The sequence below is a fragment of the Leptonychotes weddellii genome, chromosome 13 (assembly GCF_054177405.1).
Source record: "Leptonychotes weddellii isolate Sample4059 chromosome 13, ASM5417740v2, whole genome shotgun sequence".
In the NCBI taxonomy this organism is placed as follows: domain Eukaryota; kingdom Metazoa; phylum Chordata; class Mammalia; order Carnivora; family Phocidae; genus Leptonychotes; species Leptonychotes weddellii.
Genome location: NC_138381.1, coordinates 70,654,838 through 70,672,873, shown reverse-complemented (window position 1 = coordinate 70,672,873; position 18,036 = coordinate 70,654,838). Strand labels below are relative to the sequence as shown.

Here is an 18,036-nt window from a genome sequence, read left to right as displayed (position 1 = left end):
ATGGAGCACTGGGTGTTATGCACAAACAATGAATCATGGAACACTTCATCTAAAACTAATGATGTAATGTATGGGGATTAACATAAGAATAAAAAAATAAAATTTAAAAAAAAATCTCTCTTCTGAATTATAATAGCATAGCTATAACTATTTCACAAAACCTTGTTTTGTATATAATGTTTTCTTAGTTACATATCTTAATATGTCTTCTCTCCCCTACTTGACTGAGTGTCCTGTGACCAGATCACACCTGCTAAAACCAAAATAAGCAGTAAGCCATAAAGCCCCAAACCAGAAGAGATTAGATACCAGGTTTAAAGAAAGAAGCAGGGTGGGAGGATGGGTTAGCCTGGTGACGGGTATTGAGGAGGGCATATTCTGCATGGAGCACTGGGTGTTATGCACAAACAATGAATCATGGAACACTTCATCTAAAATTAATGATGTAATGTATGGGGATTAACATAACAATAAAAAATTTTAAAAAAATGGACTGTGGTGATAGCTGTACAACTATATAAATTTACTAAAAATAATTGAGCTGTACATTTACACTGATGAATTGTAAGACATGTAAATTATATTTCAATAAAGCTGTTAAGAGAGAAAAAAGAAAAAAGAAAATTGCTTAGTTATAAAATTACAAAATAGCTTAGTTGCTAATTTTTTAAAAATTCTGTGGCCACAATCTTTTGGCTATCCACACACTAGCACTCCCATTTACTGAGCACTTACTCCGGGCCAGATACTGCACTAACTACTTTACCTCTCTATTTGTCTCACCATTCATCCTCAACCACATCAGAAAGACTCAAATATCCTCTCGAGGCTGCTTAGAGATTGTCAAATATCTGTCTTCAAAAGGATATTCAAATATGTATCACAACAGTAGTATCCCCTTTAGGGGGTTCTGGAGGGTGATCCTCATACACTAACAACAACTGGGGTCACAGTAACTGGCCATGACTCTAAGAGCTCTCAGTCTTAGGCTCTCTTCCAAATGATGGTCAACAAAGATAACAAAATCACAAACCCCTCCCCTTGGAAGAGACCAAATTTCCATTTTTGAACCCTAAGTACAATCTTCTCTCACAAAGGTAATGAAGATCTATTCTACACTTGTCTGTAGACTTAAGTTTGAGTGAGCTGAACTGATGTGACAGCTCATTAAGGAAACTGACAAGAAGAGACTTACCTGGCATCACTACGAAGGACCCCTGGGGCTCCATGGCAACCAGGCAGGCACTAAGGATTGAAGGAGAGTCTGCGGCAGAGATTCCACACATCCGGCACACGTCCTTGAGCCGTTTGCTGATTGTCTGTAGTGAACATTCTCCAAGGAGGATACTCCAATCTGAAATCAAATATCACAGTCATACACAGTCTTTAGAAATTCATACTGATAGGAGGTTTAAGCGTTTTACCAGATTTGCCTGGTAATTGAATTTCCAGGATTGACCCTAAGGGGAATAAGGCTTTACACAGGTTCCCTTTCTTGCTACAAAGAAAATGTTACTTGACCTCTCTTACACTTCATTAACAAAGAAACAAAGGCCTACTATTCTGTCAACTGAAATCATGTCTGAAATGAGCTGGGAGAGTCCAGCACAGACCCACATAGGTTCAGGTGCTTCAAATGCTTTTTTGATGATGAGGCCAATCTGTTCTATCCTTTCTTCTCCTCCTCTTTCTCCAGGTCTGGTTCATTCACTGTCCCTCCACCCCCCACCCCCATCAGCACTTTTCTTTAGAAGAATGCACAGTTGGAGGCAAACCTCAGTTCTGTTTACTGTTGTAGGTTGGTTGTTTCCATGAAAGGCAGTGCAGAAATAAGGGGAACCCTTCTCAGAAGGCCCAAGAGAGCTGATAAACAATGGGTGTGAATGAAATGCTCCAAATGATGTCACACTAATTGTTCCAGATTAAAACGCTGGCACAAATTTTCTGATATTTGTTTATTGCCTCCACATAAAGGCACTATGTGTACTCAGAGAACAGTAGAGGGTTACGTTACTCTGGCAATGGAAAAGTACTTAGTCTTCTCTTTGACCTCCAACACACACGGAACACGCCATGCTCCTGCAGCAGCACGCACTACCCATGTCCCGCCCCACCGTCCCACTGAGGAAAGGCCACTCCACCACACGTTTCCACCTTCACATAGTTTTTTCAAACACACTGTTCTCCCCTTAAAGAGGTGAAAGGAACAAATGTTTCTTATTTCATATTCCTAAAGAACCTTAAACTGAAATGGCTGAAATAAAAGACATGAAGAATGTATTTTTAAAAGCCACAGAAAAATCAAACAGGCATGAGTTTTGTATTTAAAACCATCTAAGAAAGGAAAAGCAGTATCTGTATTTTATCACAAATACTCTGATAATAAAAAACAAAAATTCACACAGTCGACTCTGAAATCTGTAGGCTCACATGTGATGCTGTTCCACAGAAATGCAATGTGGTGCAGACCTCAGGTCCCCAAAGGAAAGAAATGATCGGTAAACTGATTTCCTGTACACTAGGCTCTTCTCGGTGTCTCTGTCCCTTGAAAGTACATTGTCTCTCAACCTTTTGATGGGATCAGTCACACTTCTATTCCTTTCACCTAAGAGATAAGAAGAGTGTGCCCCTGCTGACACACACACACACACACACACACACACACACACACACACACGGGAAGGCAATGGCCTTAATAATTGTCCGAAACACCAAGTGACTAGACTAGTAGGCTACATTTTTATCCTCTCTTCTTCTTTTCTATTATATTCTAACTTTTCCCAAGGGTTAAAAGCAGCTCAAACCCTTTAAGAGATAACAGTGACTATAAGGCATACCAAGAGATGGGATAGGGATTCTGACAGAAATGAAATGATGAATCCCCTAATGCATCAGGCCTCCAGGCTACCAATACAAGATTCATTTTTAAAGAATATCATACTTATAAATGAAAAGGGTAATATTTTTTATTTAATTAGTAAAAAAATTTTTTGCACACAGTAGATTCCTAAGCAAACACCTGTATTTAATACTTATGTAACAAAATGTATGTTAACTTACTAGAGCACTTGCTACAATGTAGGCTGTATCTGTATCAGGGGTTTTATTTCAGAGGTTCGACGAATACCTGATATAAATTTCATGCAAAGAAACAATACATGCACTCTAATGCAACGGTTCCGCAAACTATGGTCTGCAGGCCAAATCCTGCTCACCACTTGGGTCTGTAAATAAAGTTTTATTGGAACAGAGCCAAATGCATTCACTTAGGTGTTGTCTGTGGCTGCTCTGACCTTACAATGGCAGAGTTGAGAGGCTGCAACAGTGACAAGCTGGCCTGCAGAGCTGAAAATATTACCTGGCCCTTTACATAGAAAGTTTGCTGACTCTGCTCTAATACACTTGAATGCACAAAACCACCAAGCTAATCTGTGACATATGCTTTGCTTTTGTGGAGACGTTAGGGAAAAAAACAAAAAAAAAAACCCTCCCATCTATGCGTACATACTGAACTTTTTATAAACGTGTCATTGATTAAGTAAGGCTTTAAAAAAGGCAATCTAGAACTATTCACACTGCTCATGTAAAGTGGCTATAGTAAGACAGCAAACGAGCTTGGCACAAAGCCAGGCAACACCGCTGCCAGTGGTCAGCTGTGCTGTTCGTTACTTTTAGTGCTTTGTGACTGTTATATTTATGACGGGAAATATTAGCAGTTGGTAGGTAGATTTGGGGATTCAACTTAAAAAGTCTGCTCTCTTAAGAGTCCAGACTGAAGTCTATCAGACAGTGGCAATGTGAATAAAGACCATTCCAACTTACAACTACTTGTCCTTATAAATCAGGATTATCTTGCCCTTGTGCCACCAACACAAAATAAATACAAACTACATCACGACATCAATCACCAAAAATAAAGAGACAGAAGTCTATTCTTATATATGACTTCTACTATCATCCATAATCTCTCATTTAAATTTTCGTGTTAAAACTGACTTGATCTCACTGACTCAGTACATAAATAAACGTTAGAAGTTCTAATTTACTATCACTTTTATATTAATAAAACATTCTTTTTTCCTGTCTTATATATTGGGGTTCAGTATTTAAGATTTTCTTTGGTAAACAGTTTTGTTGATAATGAGAAGTTTAAAAACTGCACTTAAAACTACATTTAAAAGAATCAGAAAATATAAATCTGCTTTATTCTTACTACTAACTTTATAATTTTCTCCCTCAGCTCAGTTAGGGACATTAGCTTAACCCTTTTCCTTTGTTTCCTGTACTGATTGCTTCAGGAATCTCTCACCTTTAAGCTCCCCATGGCCAAGCCGCCCAAGTCGGCCGATTACAACTCTCCAGGGTAGAGATGTCATTTGGACAATACCGATGCACCACTCCCATAACTTCTGTAGTCCAATTTTACGTGCAGATACTTTACTCCTCCGTGATCTAAAAAAGAAAGAAGTGAGCAAGGGGTCCCCAAATGAGTCAAAGTTATCACTTAGCAAGACAAAACCCAGAAAATTCCAAAAAGCCCACCCACACAGCACCCGCTGCATTTAGACAGGAAAATCAGAATGACTCATATCTGAGGAAAGGCACAGCATCAATTTATATGCAACATAAACACCAAGGCTCCTCACCTGTTTGGTAAAGCAATATTTACAATACAAGTTTCTAATAATTCCCCATGGAGGTCAGTGCAGGAAGCCAAAAGCCAGCGCTGGTCATGAGACAGACAGTAGCCCACAAAGAGCACGTTGTATTTCTGGCTCGCCTCCCCAAATGTCTCTCCCAGCTCCGTCTGCTTGTCTTTGATTGGGGCCAATATAAAAGGAGGGGAATAAAGCTGGATTGGGCTGGGTCGCTGAAATCAAAATAAAAGTCAGTATCAACACAAAGCCACCCAACTCAATGTTTACAACAAAACCCCAATTAGCACTTGAAACCAATAGGGAGTAATGACAACAGACTGCCCCCCAGAAGTATTACATACATAAATAGTAAGTGATAAGACAGAAAACAAGAAGTGTTTACGTGACATCAGCTAGGGAACCCCAATCAAGCCAGTGTTTCCTTATTAAAAGGAAATTACTATTTTAGAAAGTAAACTGGCCCCACTTCGTTAGTCATCAGGAAAGCAGAAATTAAAACCACAATGAGATACTACTACATACCCACCAGAATGTCAAATAAAAAAGAAAACACCAAGTATCAGTGAGAATGTGGAGCAACTAGAACTTTCATGCACTGCTGGTGATGCAATCTCTTTGGGAAAGTGACAGTCTCTGCTAAAGCCAAACATATACATACCCTGTGACCCAATCCAATGGACATATATGTTTACCAAAGGGCAGGTGTAAGACTGTTCACAACAGTTTTAATCCTAACAGCTCCAATTAAAAAATAACCTAAATGCCCATCACCAGTAAAATGGAAGATAAACTGTGTTACAGTTATACAATCAGAATATTAAACAGCGAAGACATGCAAAACTACACTACCTGCAACAGAACAGATGAATCTAGACACTGGAGAAAAGAAGCCAGACACAGAAAATACCAATTATATGACTCAATTTACATGAAAGTCAAAAACAGGCAAGAAATGTTTCTGTTAAGTCAGAACACTGATTACCGATAGAACGACTAGAAGGGACATGAAAGATGTTTCTCGGTGCTTCTTAGGTTTTGTTTCTTGTGCTTGTTACATGATGTGTTTAGTGAAAATTCATCAAGTGGTATACTTATGATTGGGTACTTTTCAGTATGTATTTATACTTTAGTGTGTGTGTGTGATTTAAGAAATCAAAGCATTAGCTGTTACCAGTTAAGACAAATATTTTAAACAAACTGTGACAAAGTTTAGTTGTCACCATTTTTTTTACAGCTATTATACACATTTCAACATTTAATAGCCTACAGCAGGGGTCAGCACACTTCCATAAAGGACAGACAGTAAATATTTTAGGCTTTATGGGTCTCTCTTCTTCTGAGTATTCTTCTCTTTTTAAAAATGTAATAATCATTCTTATCCAGGTCATACCAACACAAGCTGTAGCAGGCTGGATTGAGCCCACATAGTTGCTGATCCCTGAATGAATACATATTCATACATACAAATGTACACGTAGCATACACTGATTTATGGCATAAAAATAGTAATAACGAAATTACAGAATTTTAAAGCTAAAATAAAGACCTGAGAAAGAGTCTAGTCCAATTCCTTCATTTTAGGGATACAAAATACAGGGCTAGAGATATTCAATAATGTGCTCGAAGTTTCAAAGCTAACCTTATCATCGACCCATTCATTTTCCCTATACCTGGAAAGTCTACTCCTAGGTATTTACCAAGAGAACGGAAACCATTTTAAACATAAACACTTGTGCACAAATGTTCAAAACAGTATTACTCACAATAGCTAAAAAGTGGAAAAACCCAAATGTCCATCCACTAAAGAATGAGTAAACAAAATGTGGTATATACCCAACCAGTGGAGTATCATTTAACCATAAAAAGAAATACTATACATGCTATGACATGAATGGACCTTGAAAACATGCTAAATGAAAGAAGCCAGACATAAAAGATTACATATTGTATGATCTATTTATAGGAAGTGTCCAAAACAGGAAACTCCATAGAGACAGAAAGTAGACTAGTGGCCGTCAAGGGCTGGGGGAGGGGAAATGAGTGGCTGCTGATAGGTATGGCGTTTCTTTCCAGGTTGGCAAAATGTTCTAAAACGAGACAGCAGTGATAGTTGTACAATTCTGTGAACAAACTAAAAACCACTGAACTATGCAATTTTTAAAAGGGTGAATGTTGTAACATGCGAATTATGCCTCAATAAAGCTTTCAAACAAAACAAAACAGTCCAGGTGAGACCGCCTGAAAAGTTTAGCAAAAAGTAAAAGGTTAAATGTCAAATATCTTAGATGCAATAGACAGCCTGTGATAAATCACAAAGTAAAATACTATTCCCAAACTGCTTTTCAGATACCGGATATTCTATGAAAAACAAAAGTGACACCACCAACAGGATTTCTTCTAATACTTGCACGGTATATACTAAAATCCATTCCTTCTTATGTAAAATGCGCTTGCATAAGACTGTGCCGCAGTAGAGATTCAGAATTCCCGAATGCAGAGGCCTGGCTGTCAGGCTCCCCACCGCGTCCTCAGCACCTACCCTAGTGCCTGGCACACAGCAGACACCGGGCTGCATTTACTGAATGAAAGTGCCCTGTTCTAGCTGCAGACTGAGGGGAGCGGCAGCATTTAGCAATTAACCATTACCATATACATGTAAAAATTTATAAACCTCAGGAAATACTCCTAATATTTGATTTTGTTTTTAATAAAGTCAAATGATTTCTTTCTCTTCCTGTTTCAAAGCAAAAGGGGGAAAAAGGCTTATTTTTGCCATTTATTTTCATCTAGATTCATCCATTTATCTCAGGAACTATTGACCGTGTGTTCTGCCAGTACGTTATAAACTTTAAAACTTTTAGGTAATGCCTCAGGACATCTTTTTTTTTTTTCTTTAAAGATTTTATTTATTTATTTATTAGAGAGCTAGCAAGAGAGAAACAGCATGAGAGAGGGGAGGGTCAGAGGGAGAAGCAGGCTCCCTGCTGCGCCGGGAGCCCAATGTGGGACTCGATCCCAGGACCCTGGGATCATGACCTGAGCCGAAGGCAGTCGCCCAACCAACTGAGCCACCCAGGCGCCCACCTCATGACATCTTAATACAGGTAGTCGGCCTTTGCTCCCCTCTATGAAAATGCAGAACACTATCAGTTATAATTTGAAATTGCGATAACTTCTTACCAACGCATAAGGAATGACTGCATCTGAACTGCAGAATAACCACAAGAGGTAAAGAACTAAAAAGTTCTACGTTTTTTCTTTAAAGATTTTATTTATTTATTTATTAGAGAGCGAGCGAGAGAGAAACAGCATGAGAGGGGAGAGGGTCAGAGGGAGAAGCAGGCTCCCCGCCGAGCCGGGAGCCCGATGTGGGACTCGATCCCAGGACCCTGGGATCATGACCTGAGCCGAAGGCAGTCGCTCAACCAACTGAGCCACCCAGGCGCCCCAAAAGTTCTACGTTTATAAAGAAAGGCAATAACTCAATTTCTGGAGACAAAAGAAGAAACAAGTAGAAATAATTTTTTTTTTTAAATTCTAGAAAAAGCTAACAGAGAAAATAGATGAACTGTTCACAAAAGTGAAAAAATTAAAACTCCAAAGAATAAACCAACCTGAACTGCCAAAGACAGAAACTGTACATAACTGCAGAATAAATGTGGGTTGTGGGCTGAGCCATTTCTTCTGGATCAAGTGACAACAAATGTGGTATTAACCACATGCCTAATTTTTTCCCACTTCTAAGTTTTTATTTATCTAAGAGAGAAGCATTTCATTGTGTTTCCCAGGAAAACTTACATTACCAACTAAAATCAGCAGGTTTTGGTGTTTTTAAGTTCTTTTATACGGCGAAGAAGTGTTTGCTGGCTTTTACTAACAGGTAAACTTTCATGCAAGGAAAGCTGTGGGAACTGATTTCTGAAAGCTCTGAAACTTCTAAACACTGTCCTGTTCACCTATCTTCAGGATAAAATGACGAGTAAAACAAAATATACAACTTTTGTTTGGTGTTTTAAAATTCCTCTAGAGGTACATATTTGTGGGAAGTAGATTTAAGAACATGGAGAGAAAAAGCACTCATTCATAAAGCAGAAGCACGGAGATACGGGGAGAGAAAGCAAGCCCTGTAAAAACGCGCCTCGGAAAATGAGGAGCCCCTGCCGAGTGAACACAGGCAGAGCTGCTGCGCCAGGAGAGAAGAGAGGGTGGAAGGAAGAAAGTCCGTGGCTGAAGAGCAGATTAGCTTCAAAAAATAAGAAAACAAAATAAACAGAGGCAAGTCCAACATCAGTAAGTAAAGGTGATGGGTATATTGGTGCCTGAGGTCCTACATCCAGAAACACCGAGACTTTGCTTGCCTCTTTTCTCAAGAAATCTCACAAGTTTAGAGAAGTACCTCCTCTATTTTAAACTAAGGATCAGAGAAACCTCCCAGTGTTAACAAAGGCCGAAGGCCCCCAGCTGCCAACTCTCTAGGATAAAAGCACTCTCGGGGCAGTTTCTGCTGTGCTACCACCTACCTCTGGGTTCTTGAGGGTCATCTCGATGCTGGCGGCAGGCCCGAACCCCGTGAGGGACTTAATGTGGATCTGCGTGGGCAGCGGTCGCCGGCACTGACAGTACACGGAAAACGCCATGGACTTCAAGCACTGAATGTAGAACACCTGCTCGTCCTTCATTGTCTGCAGCATGTACTGGCAAGGCACGATCTACACGCACAAACACAACCAGACGCTGAGACCTGCTGCGCTTGGAAAGTGAAATGGCACCAATTCTGTGCCCAAAGAGGGCAGGAGCTTTAGTTTTAACATAGGTAAGGGGCGCCTGCCTGGCTCAGTCAGTGGAGCATGCAACTCTCGATCTCGGGGCTGTGATTTCGGGCCCCACACGGGATGCAGAGATTGCTGCAAATCAAATTAAAGCAAATATAATACATATATGTATATACAATTTACATAATTTAACTCAATTCCTTAGATGACAAAAAACCCTCTATTCTAAAGATACACCAACAACTGAAGAAAATATGTCAACTTGTTGGTCAAGTTACAGTCACTTAGAAATCACCCTGTTCCTTTTTTAGGGATAAAGTGTCAATTTATTGTTGCCATGCTCCAAAATGTTAAAACTTGCTTCTTAATGTAGTTCTCCTTTTTATCATATATACACGTAGTGTGCGTGGTAACTTTGGAATTATTGTCTAAGGATGTGAGACACAAACTTCATGATGAAAAACAATCAACAACCTATTCTGGTAACTTTAATCTCAGTGTTTTAATTCTGTAAGATGGCTTTAGTGAAAGTGACAGTAAAACAAAACCCAAACACCCAAGGTATCATTCTTCACCTGTTATCAAAATCTTGTAAAATTATTACACTGTATAAAGCTGGCAAGGCGGTAGTGAAAGACGCACACTCACTGCTCAATGAAGGGAATGCAAATAAACGTAACTTTTCTGGAAAGGAATCTGGTATTATTTATCAGTACTATATCTAAGAATGACCTGAAGTGTGAAAAAGGGATTATAAAGATGTTTATTTATTACAGCTTTATTTATAATAGCAAAATTTAGAAACAAATTAAATATCTGTACAGTAATAATTAAATATGGAGAACATGCACTCCTTACAAATGCTGCTTGTAAGAATTTTAAACAACATGGAAAAGTATTCATGAATAATGTTAAGTATTAGAGAATAAAAATTATACTAAAAGTATGACTGCAACTCTGTAAACAAACATACACAAAAAAGGCTAGAAACACACCAAAATGTTATGCAATGGTGACTTAATCTAAAGGTAGAATTATGAGTATCTTTTCCTTTATACCTTTCATGTACTTCCAATTAAAAAAAAAATCATGAACTTGTATTTCACAAAAAACAACAACAAAAGTGAAAAATAAAGTTGCAAATAGTTACCTGGAGAATGAAAGAATTTCTCATATGCTCAGGTAAATTATCTAGCATCTCTGTGTAGCAGCGCATCAAACTCAACAGCCAAAAGTTTCCAGAAGTGGAGTCTTCATCTGCGGTGTAAGTGAAGGGGTCCACCATGTAAATGACAACTGCTGGAGGATAGGCCTGGCTGTCTGCAGAGTCAGGCTCAGTGGGAATTCCTATTCTCTCTCGTTCTGTGACACTGCAGAGAGAGCCACTTATGAGATGCACAAAATAAATACAAGTCACACAAAATAAACCAGTTCCAGCGCACACCGACCCCCTGGACAATGATTACAGATTAAATATAACATCAATATGTGTATTACCAAAATGAAAGCAAACCAAGCCAGTTAGTACCAAGACAGGTGGGAAATGACAATATGCTCCTTTAAATGGGAGATCTCTTTTTCCACTCCCTCTTTTTCCTGGGGCCATATTCTAAAAAGATGTTTTATAATACTATTAATGTTAGTGGCAATGGCTTACTAGTGCTATTATCCATATATTCTGTTCACACAGTAATAGAATTATCAGTAAAACTTACTACGAAGCTAATAAGTTTATAAGAAGTCTCAAATTTCTTAACACTGAAGCAACGGACTGACAGTTGTTACTTCCTTTTGGGAAGAAGAGAAACAGAGCACTTCACTAGATAGAGAGATTCATGAGGTTGAGGGGGACAGCTGCACGCAGAAGAGTAAGTAAGGAGTCCAAGCTAAAGCCACTCGTCTCAGTCGGCAAACAACATACCTTTCTTGTCCATCCTGAGAGGGCTGAGAGGAGCTCTGCCCAGGCTCAGTGTCTCCACCACAGCCTATGTTCCCTTGCGTTCTATCTGCAGAACTGGCCCCAGTGCTGGGGTTCTGCCCTCCAACACTAGCACTGAATCCTGAAGAAGAGGTAGTGCTGATCTGGTTAATAACGGGAGCAGGGGCAGATGATGAGACGGGTGGCACAGAGGAACCAGATGCGGAGCTACTTGCTGCAGGGTTCCCAGCACTGCTGTTCGAGGTGGGATTGAATGCACTGCCAGTTGAGGGTGCTGCTGATCCTGAATTTGAAGCTAGAGGCCCAGCGTTCCCAGGTGTAGCTTGTCCCTGTGCTGCTGCTGGTGGGGACTGGTACTTAGGTGGTATCAACAAGCTGCTATCGAGCTGCAGAGTGGCTAGATAAGGTGCTGAAAGAGGACGTGCAGAGAGGTGACATCAGTGATGTTCTGCAGTGTCGGACTGAATCAGAAATTCAGAATGGCCACTTTTTTTAAAATTATGCTTTCAGGCTGCAGTACTCTGATTATGACACCCAAAATGCTATCTCCACACTTGAATATATGCTTCCATATTCTGCAAACATGGAGATGAACACGAAGCTACTTTTTATAAATTCTGGTGAAGAGGCTTATTTGAAAAAAAAAAAGAAAATTAATCCCTTGTAACATTTCCCTTTCAGACTGACTCTGCCTGCCTGCACTGAAAACGGAGAGGCCATCTATTCTATCGCCACCGCGGTATTCCAGGCTCCTCTGTGTCCTGAGCTTTAAAAACCTCCAAGATTCTCTTGGGAATGTCAGTTAAACTTAAGCAGTTAATACCAAGTCCTGCTGCTAAGTTTTCAAAATGTGGAGTAAATGAGATATGACTTCTTCAGGCAACTTTAAATTGCTTTTGAAGAATGTGTGTGCACATAAAAATTAGCATTTAACGACCTAGAACACAGAAATTAGACCTAAATAAACACAGTAATGGAACACTAACATTACCTGAGACGAAAGTAGCATAATGCTGCTTCCCAAAGGGGGACAATTTGCTATTTTACTTCTCAGATTCTACTTAGCCAAATAAATTCCCATTTACCTAGGTGATGGCGGCAAACTTGCGCATAAAGTTTGAGTCTGGAATGATTGTCATTCTCCTCACTGCTCCATGGCTGGTTGAACCACTCGCTCACAAGCTCGTCAGTCAGCTTCTGGGCCACGGTCTTTCCCACGCGCATGATTCCATCTCGTAGCACTTTGCAGATGGGCTTGTGCTGCCCAAGCCTACACATCTGATACCACAAGCAAGATCATTATTTACAATAGGAACCACTCCTGCCGTCAGTGGGGAAAACTATCATCCACATGGAAGTATTTTGCTTTTTTTTTTTTCTTTTAGCATTAACACAAGCAACCAAACCAACATTATACGCTGGTCCTTTCTGGTAATTATAATGTATGCTGAGACTGCTATCCGTCTCTCCAAAAACTGGCCTAGACCCTCTAAAGAAAAATAAATGTTTCTTCACCCCAGCCAATTCCTCCCATACAAGGGAAGATCGCTGAGCACTACCTGACTGCTAATGGTCAAATAAAGAATTAACCAGATTCCTGCTTACTAAGGCTGACTGAGACATATGTCCACTAAAACCTCTTAAGTAATCCCTACTCATAATGTTTTCCCATAAGATAACATTAAAATTTTATGGGCCATCTGTTACACTGTTACATTTGGAGATCACCAATAGCAGAGGCCACTGAATCAGTGGATATGCTGATCACTTTTTAAAAGTAAACAGTTGTTTTAAGCACAATGAGATTCTGTTCTTAATCTCCAGAACATTAAATGGGTACTTACGGCAAAGAATTAATATAATACACCTGCAAAAAATAAGCTACTTAACTATCTATTCACCAACAGGAGAGCCCACATTATCCCTTATTAGAGGTGATAAATGAAGGCTTACCAAGCCCCTACAAAGTTCTCTAGCACACACTCTTTTTTTTTTTTTTTTTAAAGATTTTATTTATTTATTTGAGACAGAGAGCATGAGAGGAAGGAGGGTCAGAGGGAGAAGCAGACTCCCTGCCGAGCAGGGAGCCCGATGCGGGACTTGATCCCGGGACTCCAGGATCATGACCTGAGCCGAAGGCAGTCGCTTAACCGACTGAGCCACCCAGGCGCGCGCCCTAGCACACACTCTTCTTAACCAGGTGTGTACTACCGCCAAATGAGCAATCCTAGTAAAGTCATTAGGCTCTAAAAAGATCCAGCAATGCTTTTATGTTTTGTAACTCATTTCAAAGTTTCATGCAAGAGAAGAGCTGGGCTTTAAAAAAATCGCTTAGACAAGTTTTCTGTGTTATGGTCCTTATGATTTAATAGCATTACACATCCATGGGCCAGGCACTGTACAGAAATTACTGTATCTAAGGGTTCCTTTAGGGGCTTAACTGATGCTATTACCTCATACATTAGCATCTCCTCACTTCTTTGTAGCAACACGTAAGTTTGCTATTTCATGTGTGCCCATCCATTTCCAGATAGTGAATGTTCCGTTATGAAATATTTTAGAAATTCTACTTGGCATCTTCTTTAACAAACACTTTTGTAATGTTTATAATATGCCTGTAACAGTTCTTCATAAATACTAATTTCATTTAATCTTGCCAAAAATAAAGATATTAGAAGTATAAGATACGAAGAATTTAGTGTACATATATTTTGGCAGAAAAAATGTGGCACTTACCCTTCAGAGATACTCATGATTCTAATTTTTCAATAGTAACAGTAATTTGTGTACTAAATAGATAAAATGATCTACCGGCTTTTAAATTATTATGGTTATTACATTATTAATCTGTATCAAAATTTTAGTATTAAGATGAATGTAGTGTTAAATACACAACAGGGACATGATTCATTAAATTTATCTTTTGATTCAAAAATCTTCAAGGTAAACATTTTTATACTGTTTTCAGGACCCCCCCCCTCCAAAGAGATGTGCTTTCTTTTGGTAAAGGTCACCTTCTGAACAGCCAGAACACCCCCTGGTAAGCAAAACTTTTAAACTCAAGCACATAAATGAGGAAAAAAACAGCTGACAGAATTGTAAGATGTGTGGTAAGGCTGGCAGAGCAAAGTCTTCTAAATCTAACAAAATGTAAAGCCAAGAGGGGAAAGCAATTAACTTCCAGGAAAACTTGCCAATTTAATTCTCTCCTTTATCCTCCAACTATTGGCAAATTTTCTTTGAGATCTACCTTGAAGATACTTGTTCTTTAAAATTTAGTCATAGCTAGAAACAATCTGAGGACTCAAATCACAAAAATGATTTTCATGTCATTCTCACCTCATATACGGCGCTCAAGTCCCTGAAAAAAGTTTTGGCTCCTTCGAGCAAGGCCTCATTTTCTGGACACACCACAATATAGGCAACATCACGGTGGCCCCCATATGGGTCCAACAACAGCCTCTCCCAAAATGGCAAAGAGAATGGTGAGATGGTGAGGAAGTCTTTGTCATAGCCTACCAGCAGAGTGGGAATGGGCAACGGCTCAGGAGATTCTTCTGAACCTGTAACAATAAGGCAGTTAGAAAGGTGCTTGCAAGTCTGTTTCCCACAACCTGGACAACTTAGAAGTTCTTGCTGCATTAGTCTTAATTCTGGCATCAGAAATTTCCTCGTAGGTTGACAGGATCACTCAAAAGTATTCTTCAAATCCTCTAATTACATGACCCCCAATGAAGAACCTCATTTCAGTGAGTCAGAACGCGCTTAGAAAGGTCCAATAAGATCAGAGGGCAGATTAGAACAAGTTAAAGTTAGTTTTCCAAGCAGCACTACATCATTTCCTTTAAATTAAGCATTATAATCCTGACTAGGAAGAAGTTGACAGAACTAGTTCAGAAGTTCATCCAGATGGAAGTACAATGAGGATCAGGAAGATGAGGAAAATCTAATGAATACTCTATTTAAGGATTATTTTCCTCATTGACGTGGATTCTGCCAAAGATGCTTAGAAAACTGAACTCCAAACTGCCTTTAGGAAAGAAAAAAGATTATGAAATTTAATAGTCATGGAGAAAAAGATTCTACTTCGTCAGTGAAGCTAGGGCTTGAAAGTAACTAAAGCTAGCTTTTATGGAACAAAAAAAATTAAGAAGGAATTGAAACAGGGAAGAGATTCTACCATAGGTTCCCCGTCCTGCCATTTTGTGGAACTGCTGCCAGGTCAGTGGTCCCTGCACATGCTGTATGTTCTCCCAGGTCCTGCCCGTGCGCTTCTTTTGGATGGCATCTTGGAGAAAGGGCTGCAGTGACAACAGCATGCGGACCACATCTTGGGAGGAGAGCATGCTGATGTCTAGCACTGGAAGAGAAAGGAAATGAAAAGGAACAGAAATCATAAAGGGGGATCAACACTCTCCTCTTTCCTGCCATCATTCTGGACCTCAGTTATAGTCCATGACAAAGACATTATTCGTGGTAGATTTTATTTTCAGTAGATTCTAAAATGCTTGACTTCCCAGTCAAGATAAAAGATATTTTATTACTTTATTTATTATAAAGTAATTTATAATTTACTATTGGAAACAATAAAAGGAGAAATAGGTTACTCTGTATATAAGAGGTTAACTGTAGAACTGCTTAGAAGTAAAAGGATGGATAGGGCTGACTCTTTAAAATCATACAAACCTGTTTCCAAGGTTGTTCATAGGAAAAGAGAGCTGTAAAAGTTTCTTAACTATTGTATTACTTTTATTTACAAATATCAAAGTTTTGAAAGTATGATCAGTGTGGGGGGAGGACTTAAATAGAAGCTCTTAAAAACTGTTAAAATGCTCTTAATGTAAAATGTTTTCACAAAATACAAAGTGCACAGAGAGAAAGACAACTTTCCACGCAGGCAGAGGCGTAAGAAAACATGGCGAAAGCAATGACAGGACTGAAAGCCATCTGTCCACAGAAAAAGGTAGGATTCATGGTTTCAGAAGTAACATTCTTCCTACTAAGAGGAGGGGCTCTTAACATAGAACCTGAAAAACCTCTCAGACTCTATGCAAAACTGTGCACGCATGAACATACGTGTATTCTTTTCCAGGGAGAAAGGTCCATAAACATGCTCATCAAATTCTCAAAAAGATCTGAAGAAAGAGCTAATGAAGTTTGAGGTGATCAGCTGCATACCTAAAGACCTTTCCTTACTCTTCCTTTTCTAGCTGATTAGGAAAGGAGCACAGATGGAAATCTAAGGTTTATCTACCAACTAAATCTGAAACACAGGGTGAAGACATCTCTAGGTGTATCCCTAAATCAAACACAAGTTGCTAATCTAAATTGCCAGCATCTCGGGAAAAACTGGGAGACCTGGGAAGCCGGAGGCCCCATTCCTGCACGAGCAGCATGGCTGGAGCGAAGGAGCGGTGCCCCCTTCAGACGGCTCTCCCCACCCGGCTCTGCTGCCTGCCTGAGAAGGAAGCAACGGTGAGCGCCTTTATCTTCAAGCCTGGGCTTCTTTTTTTCTTAGAGTAAAGAAAAAAGTACTTCTTGTACCCATGGCTCCTATGAAAAGTTGGAAAATCACAGACCAAGAGAACCACAGGTCAGAGAAAAAAGCAGACATCATTTTTTGTGGCTACTCGTGTGCACACAGCGGAGAACGTGTTACTGCCAAACACGGCGAGGGTTTGCTTGCAAATCTGGCTCTGGCATCATTCATTTACATTATCTGTCTGGTACTAAGCTTCTGACTTTGGAACCCACACCTCCCCTGCAATAGACTCTGCTATTCTTCATATCCAAAGATGACAGTACTGATCCACCCACACACTGCTTTTCTGTCTGAAGGCTACTATCTAGTAAAAGGAACCACCCAAGATAATCACCCACATTTCTTTAGGGGAAAGACTGTACTTTCTTTTATTCATAAATGCATCCAGCAGACTTTAATTAGAGGCCTGCTAAGTACAAGGCACTGTGCTCAAACCTAAGCAGTTGCAGACATGAGCGTAACCCTTGAATACTTCCTTATAAGTCTCCACCTCCGAGAAGTCTCCTGGCTTGGCTACTCAGAAAATGTCTATCATCCCCTACTCTACTGATCTCTGTCCTCTAAACATACTTTCTCATTCCAGATTTCCAACTGTATTTAAGAAGCTTATATAACCTTCTCCCCTACAAGACTGAGAGCTGTTCAGAGCAAGGTCCATGTTTCATTCATGTAACCGACCACACCAGCCCAACCTGTTCCCACCTCTCTACAGAAGCAGCTCCTCACCATGACCAAAGGTATGTTTAATCCTCTTCTTAAAAGCTCAGCAGCACTTTAATGCTTCTTGACCACTTACTCTTCTCTTTCTTGAAACTTGGTTACATAGATTTCAGCAAAACTGTCCCAAGCCCTCTTGTCGTTCTAGGTTTCCTCCTCCTCAGTGAGCTTTCCTCCTCCTCTGTGCCCCTGACTTGAGTATCTACAAGCCAACTACTCCCTTTCCCCTGAGCTGCAGGCCCGTGAAGTCCTAAGTGTCTACTTGACATCTCTACCTGGATATCTCAGAAGAGATCTTTAAAATTTCCAAAATTCAACTTAGGGAGCTTTCTCCCCAGACCTGGTCTTCCTCCAGTACACCTATCTTTGAACGACATCACTATCTGTCCAGGTTTACAAGTCACAAAC

The 18,036-nt window shown here is 39.8% G+C and overlaps 1 protein-coding gene across 4 annotated transcripts in view; it reads right to left on the bottom strand.

Moving 5' to 3' along the window:
* Positions 1-18,036, bottom strand: part of MED13L (mediator complex subunit 13L) — a 302,766-nt gene that overhangs the window by 16,080 nt on the left and 268,650 nt on the right. For all 4 annotated transcript variants that reach the window (XM_081802120.1, XM_081802121.1, XM_081802122.1 and 1 more), the window contains 9 exons: positions 15,550-15,729; positions 14,709-14,932; positions 12,455-12,647; positions 11,352-11,778; positions 10,581-10,800; positions 9,179-9,367; positions 4,647-4,870; positions 4,310-4,452; positions 1,196-1,354 (listed from right to left, as the gene is read on the bottom strand). In XM_081802120.1, coding sequence (XP_081658246.1) covers positions 1,196-1,354; positions 4,310-4,452; positions 4,647-4,870; positions 9,179-9,367; positions 10,581-10,800; positions 11,352-11,778; positions 12,455-12,647; positions 14,709-14,932; positions 15,550-15,729 — 1,959 coding nt within the window. The remainder of the gene's footprint in view (positions 1-1,195; positions 1,355-4,309; positions 4,453-4,646; positions 4,871-9,178; positions 9,368-10,580; positions 10,801-11,351; positions 11,779-12,454; positions 12,648-14,708; positions 14,933-15,549; positions 15,730-18,036) is intronic.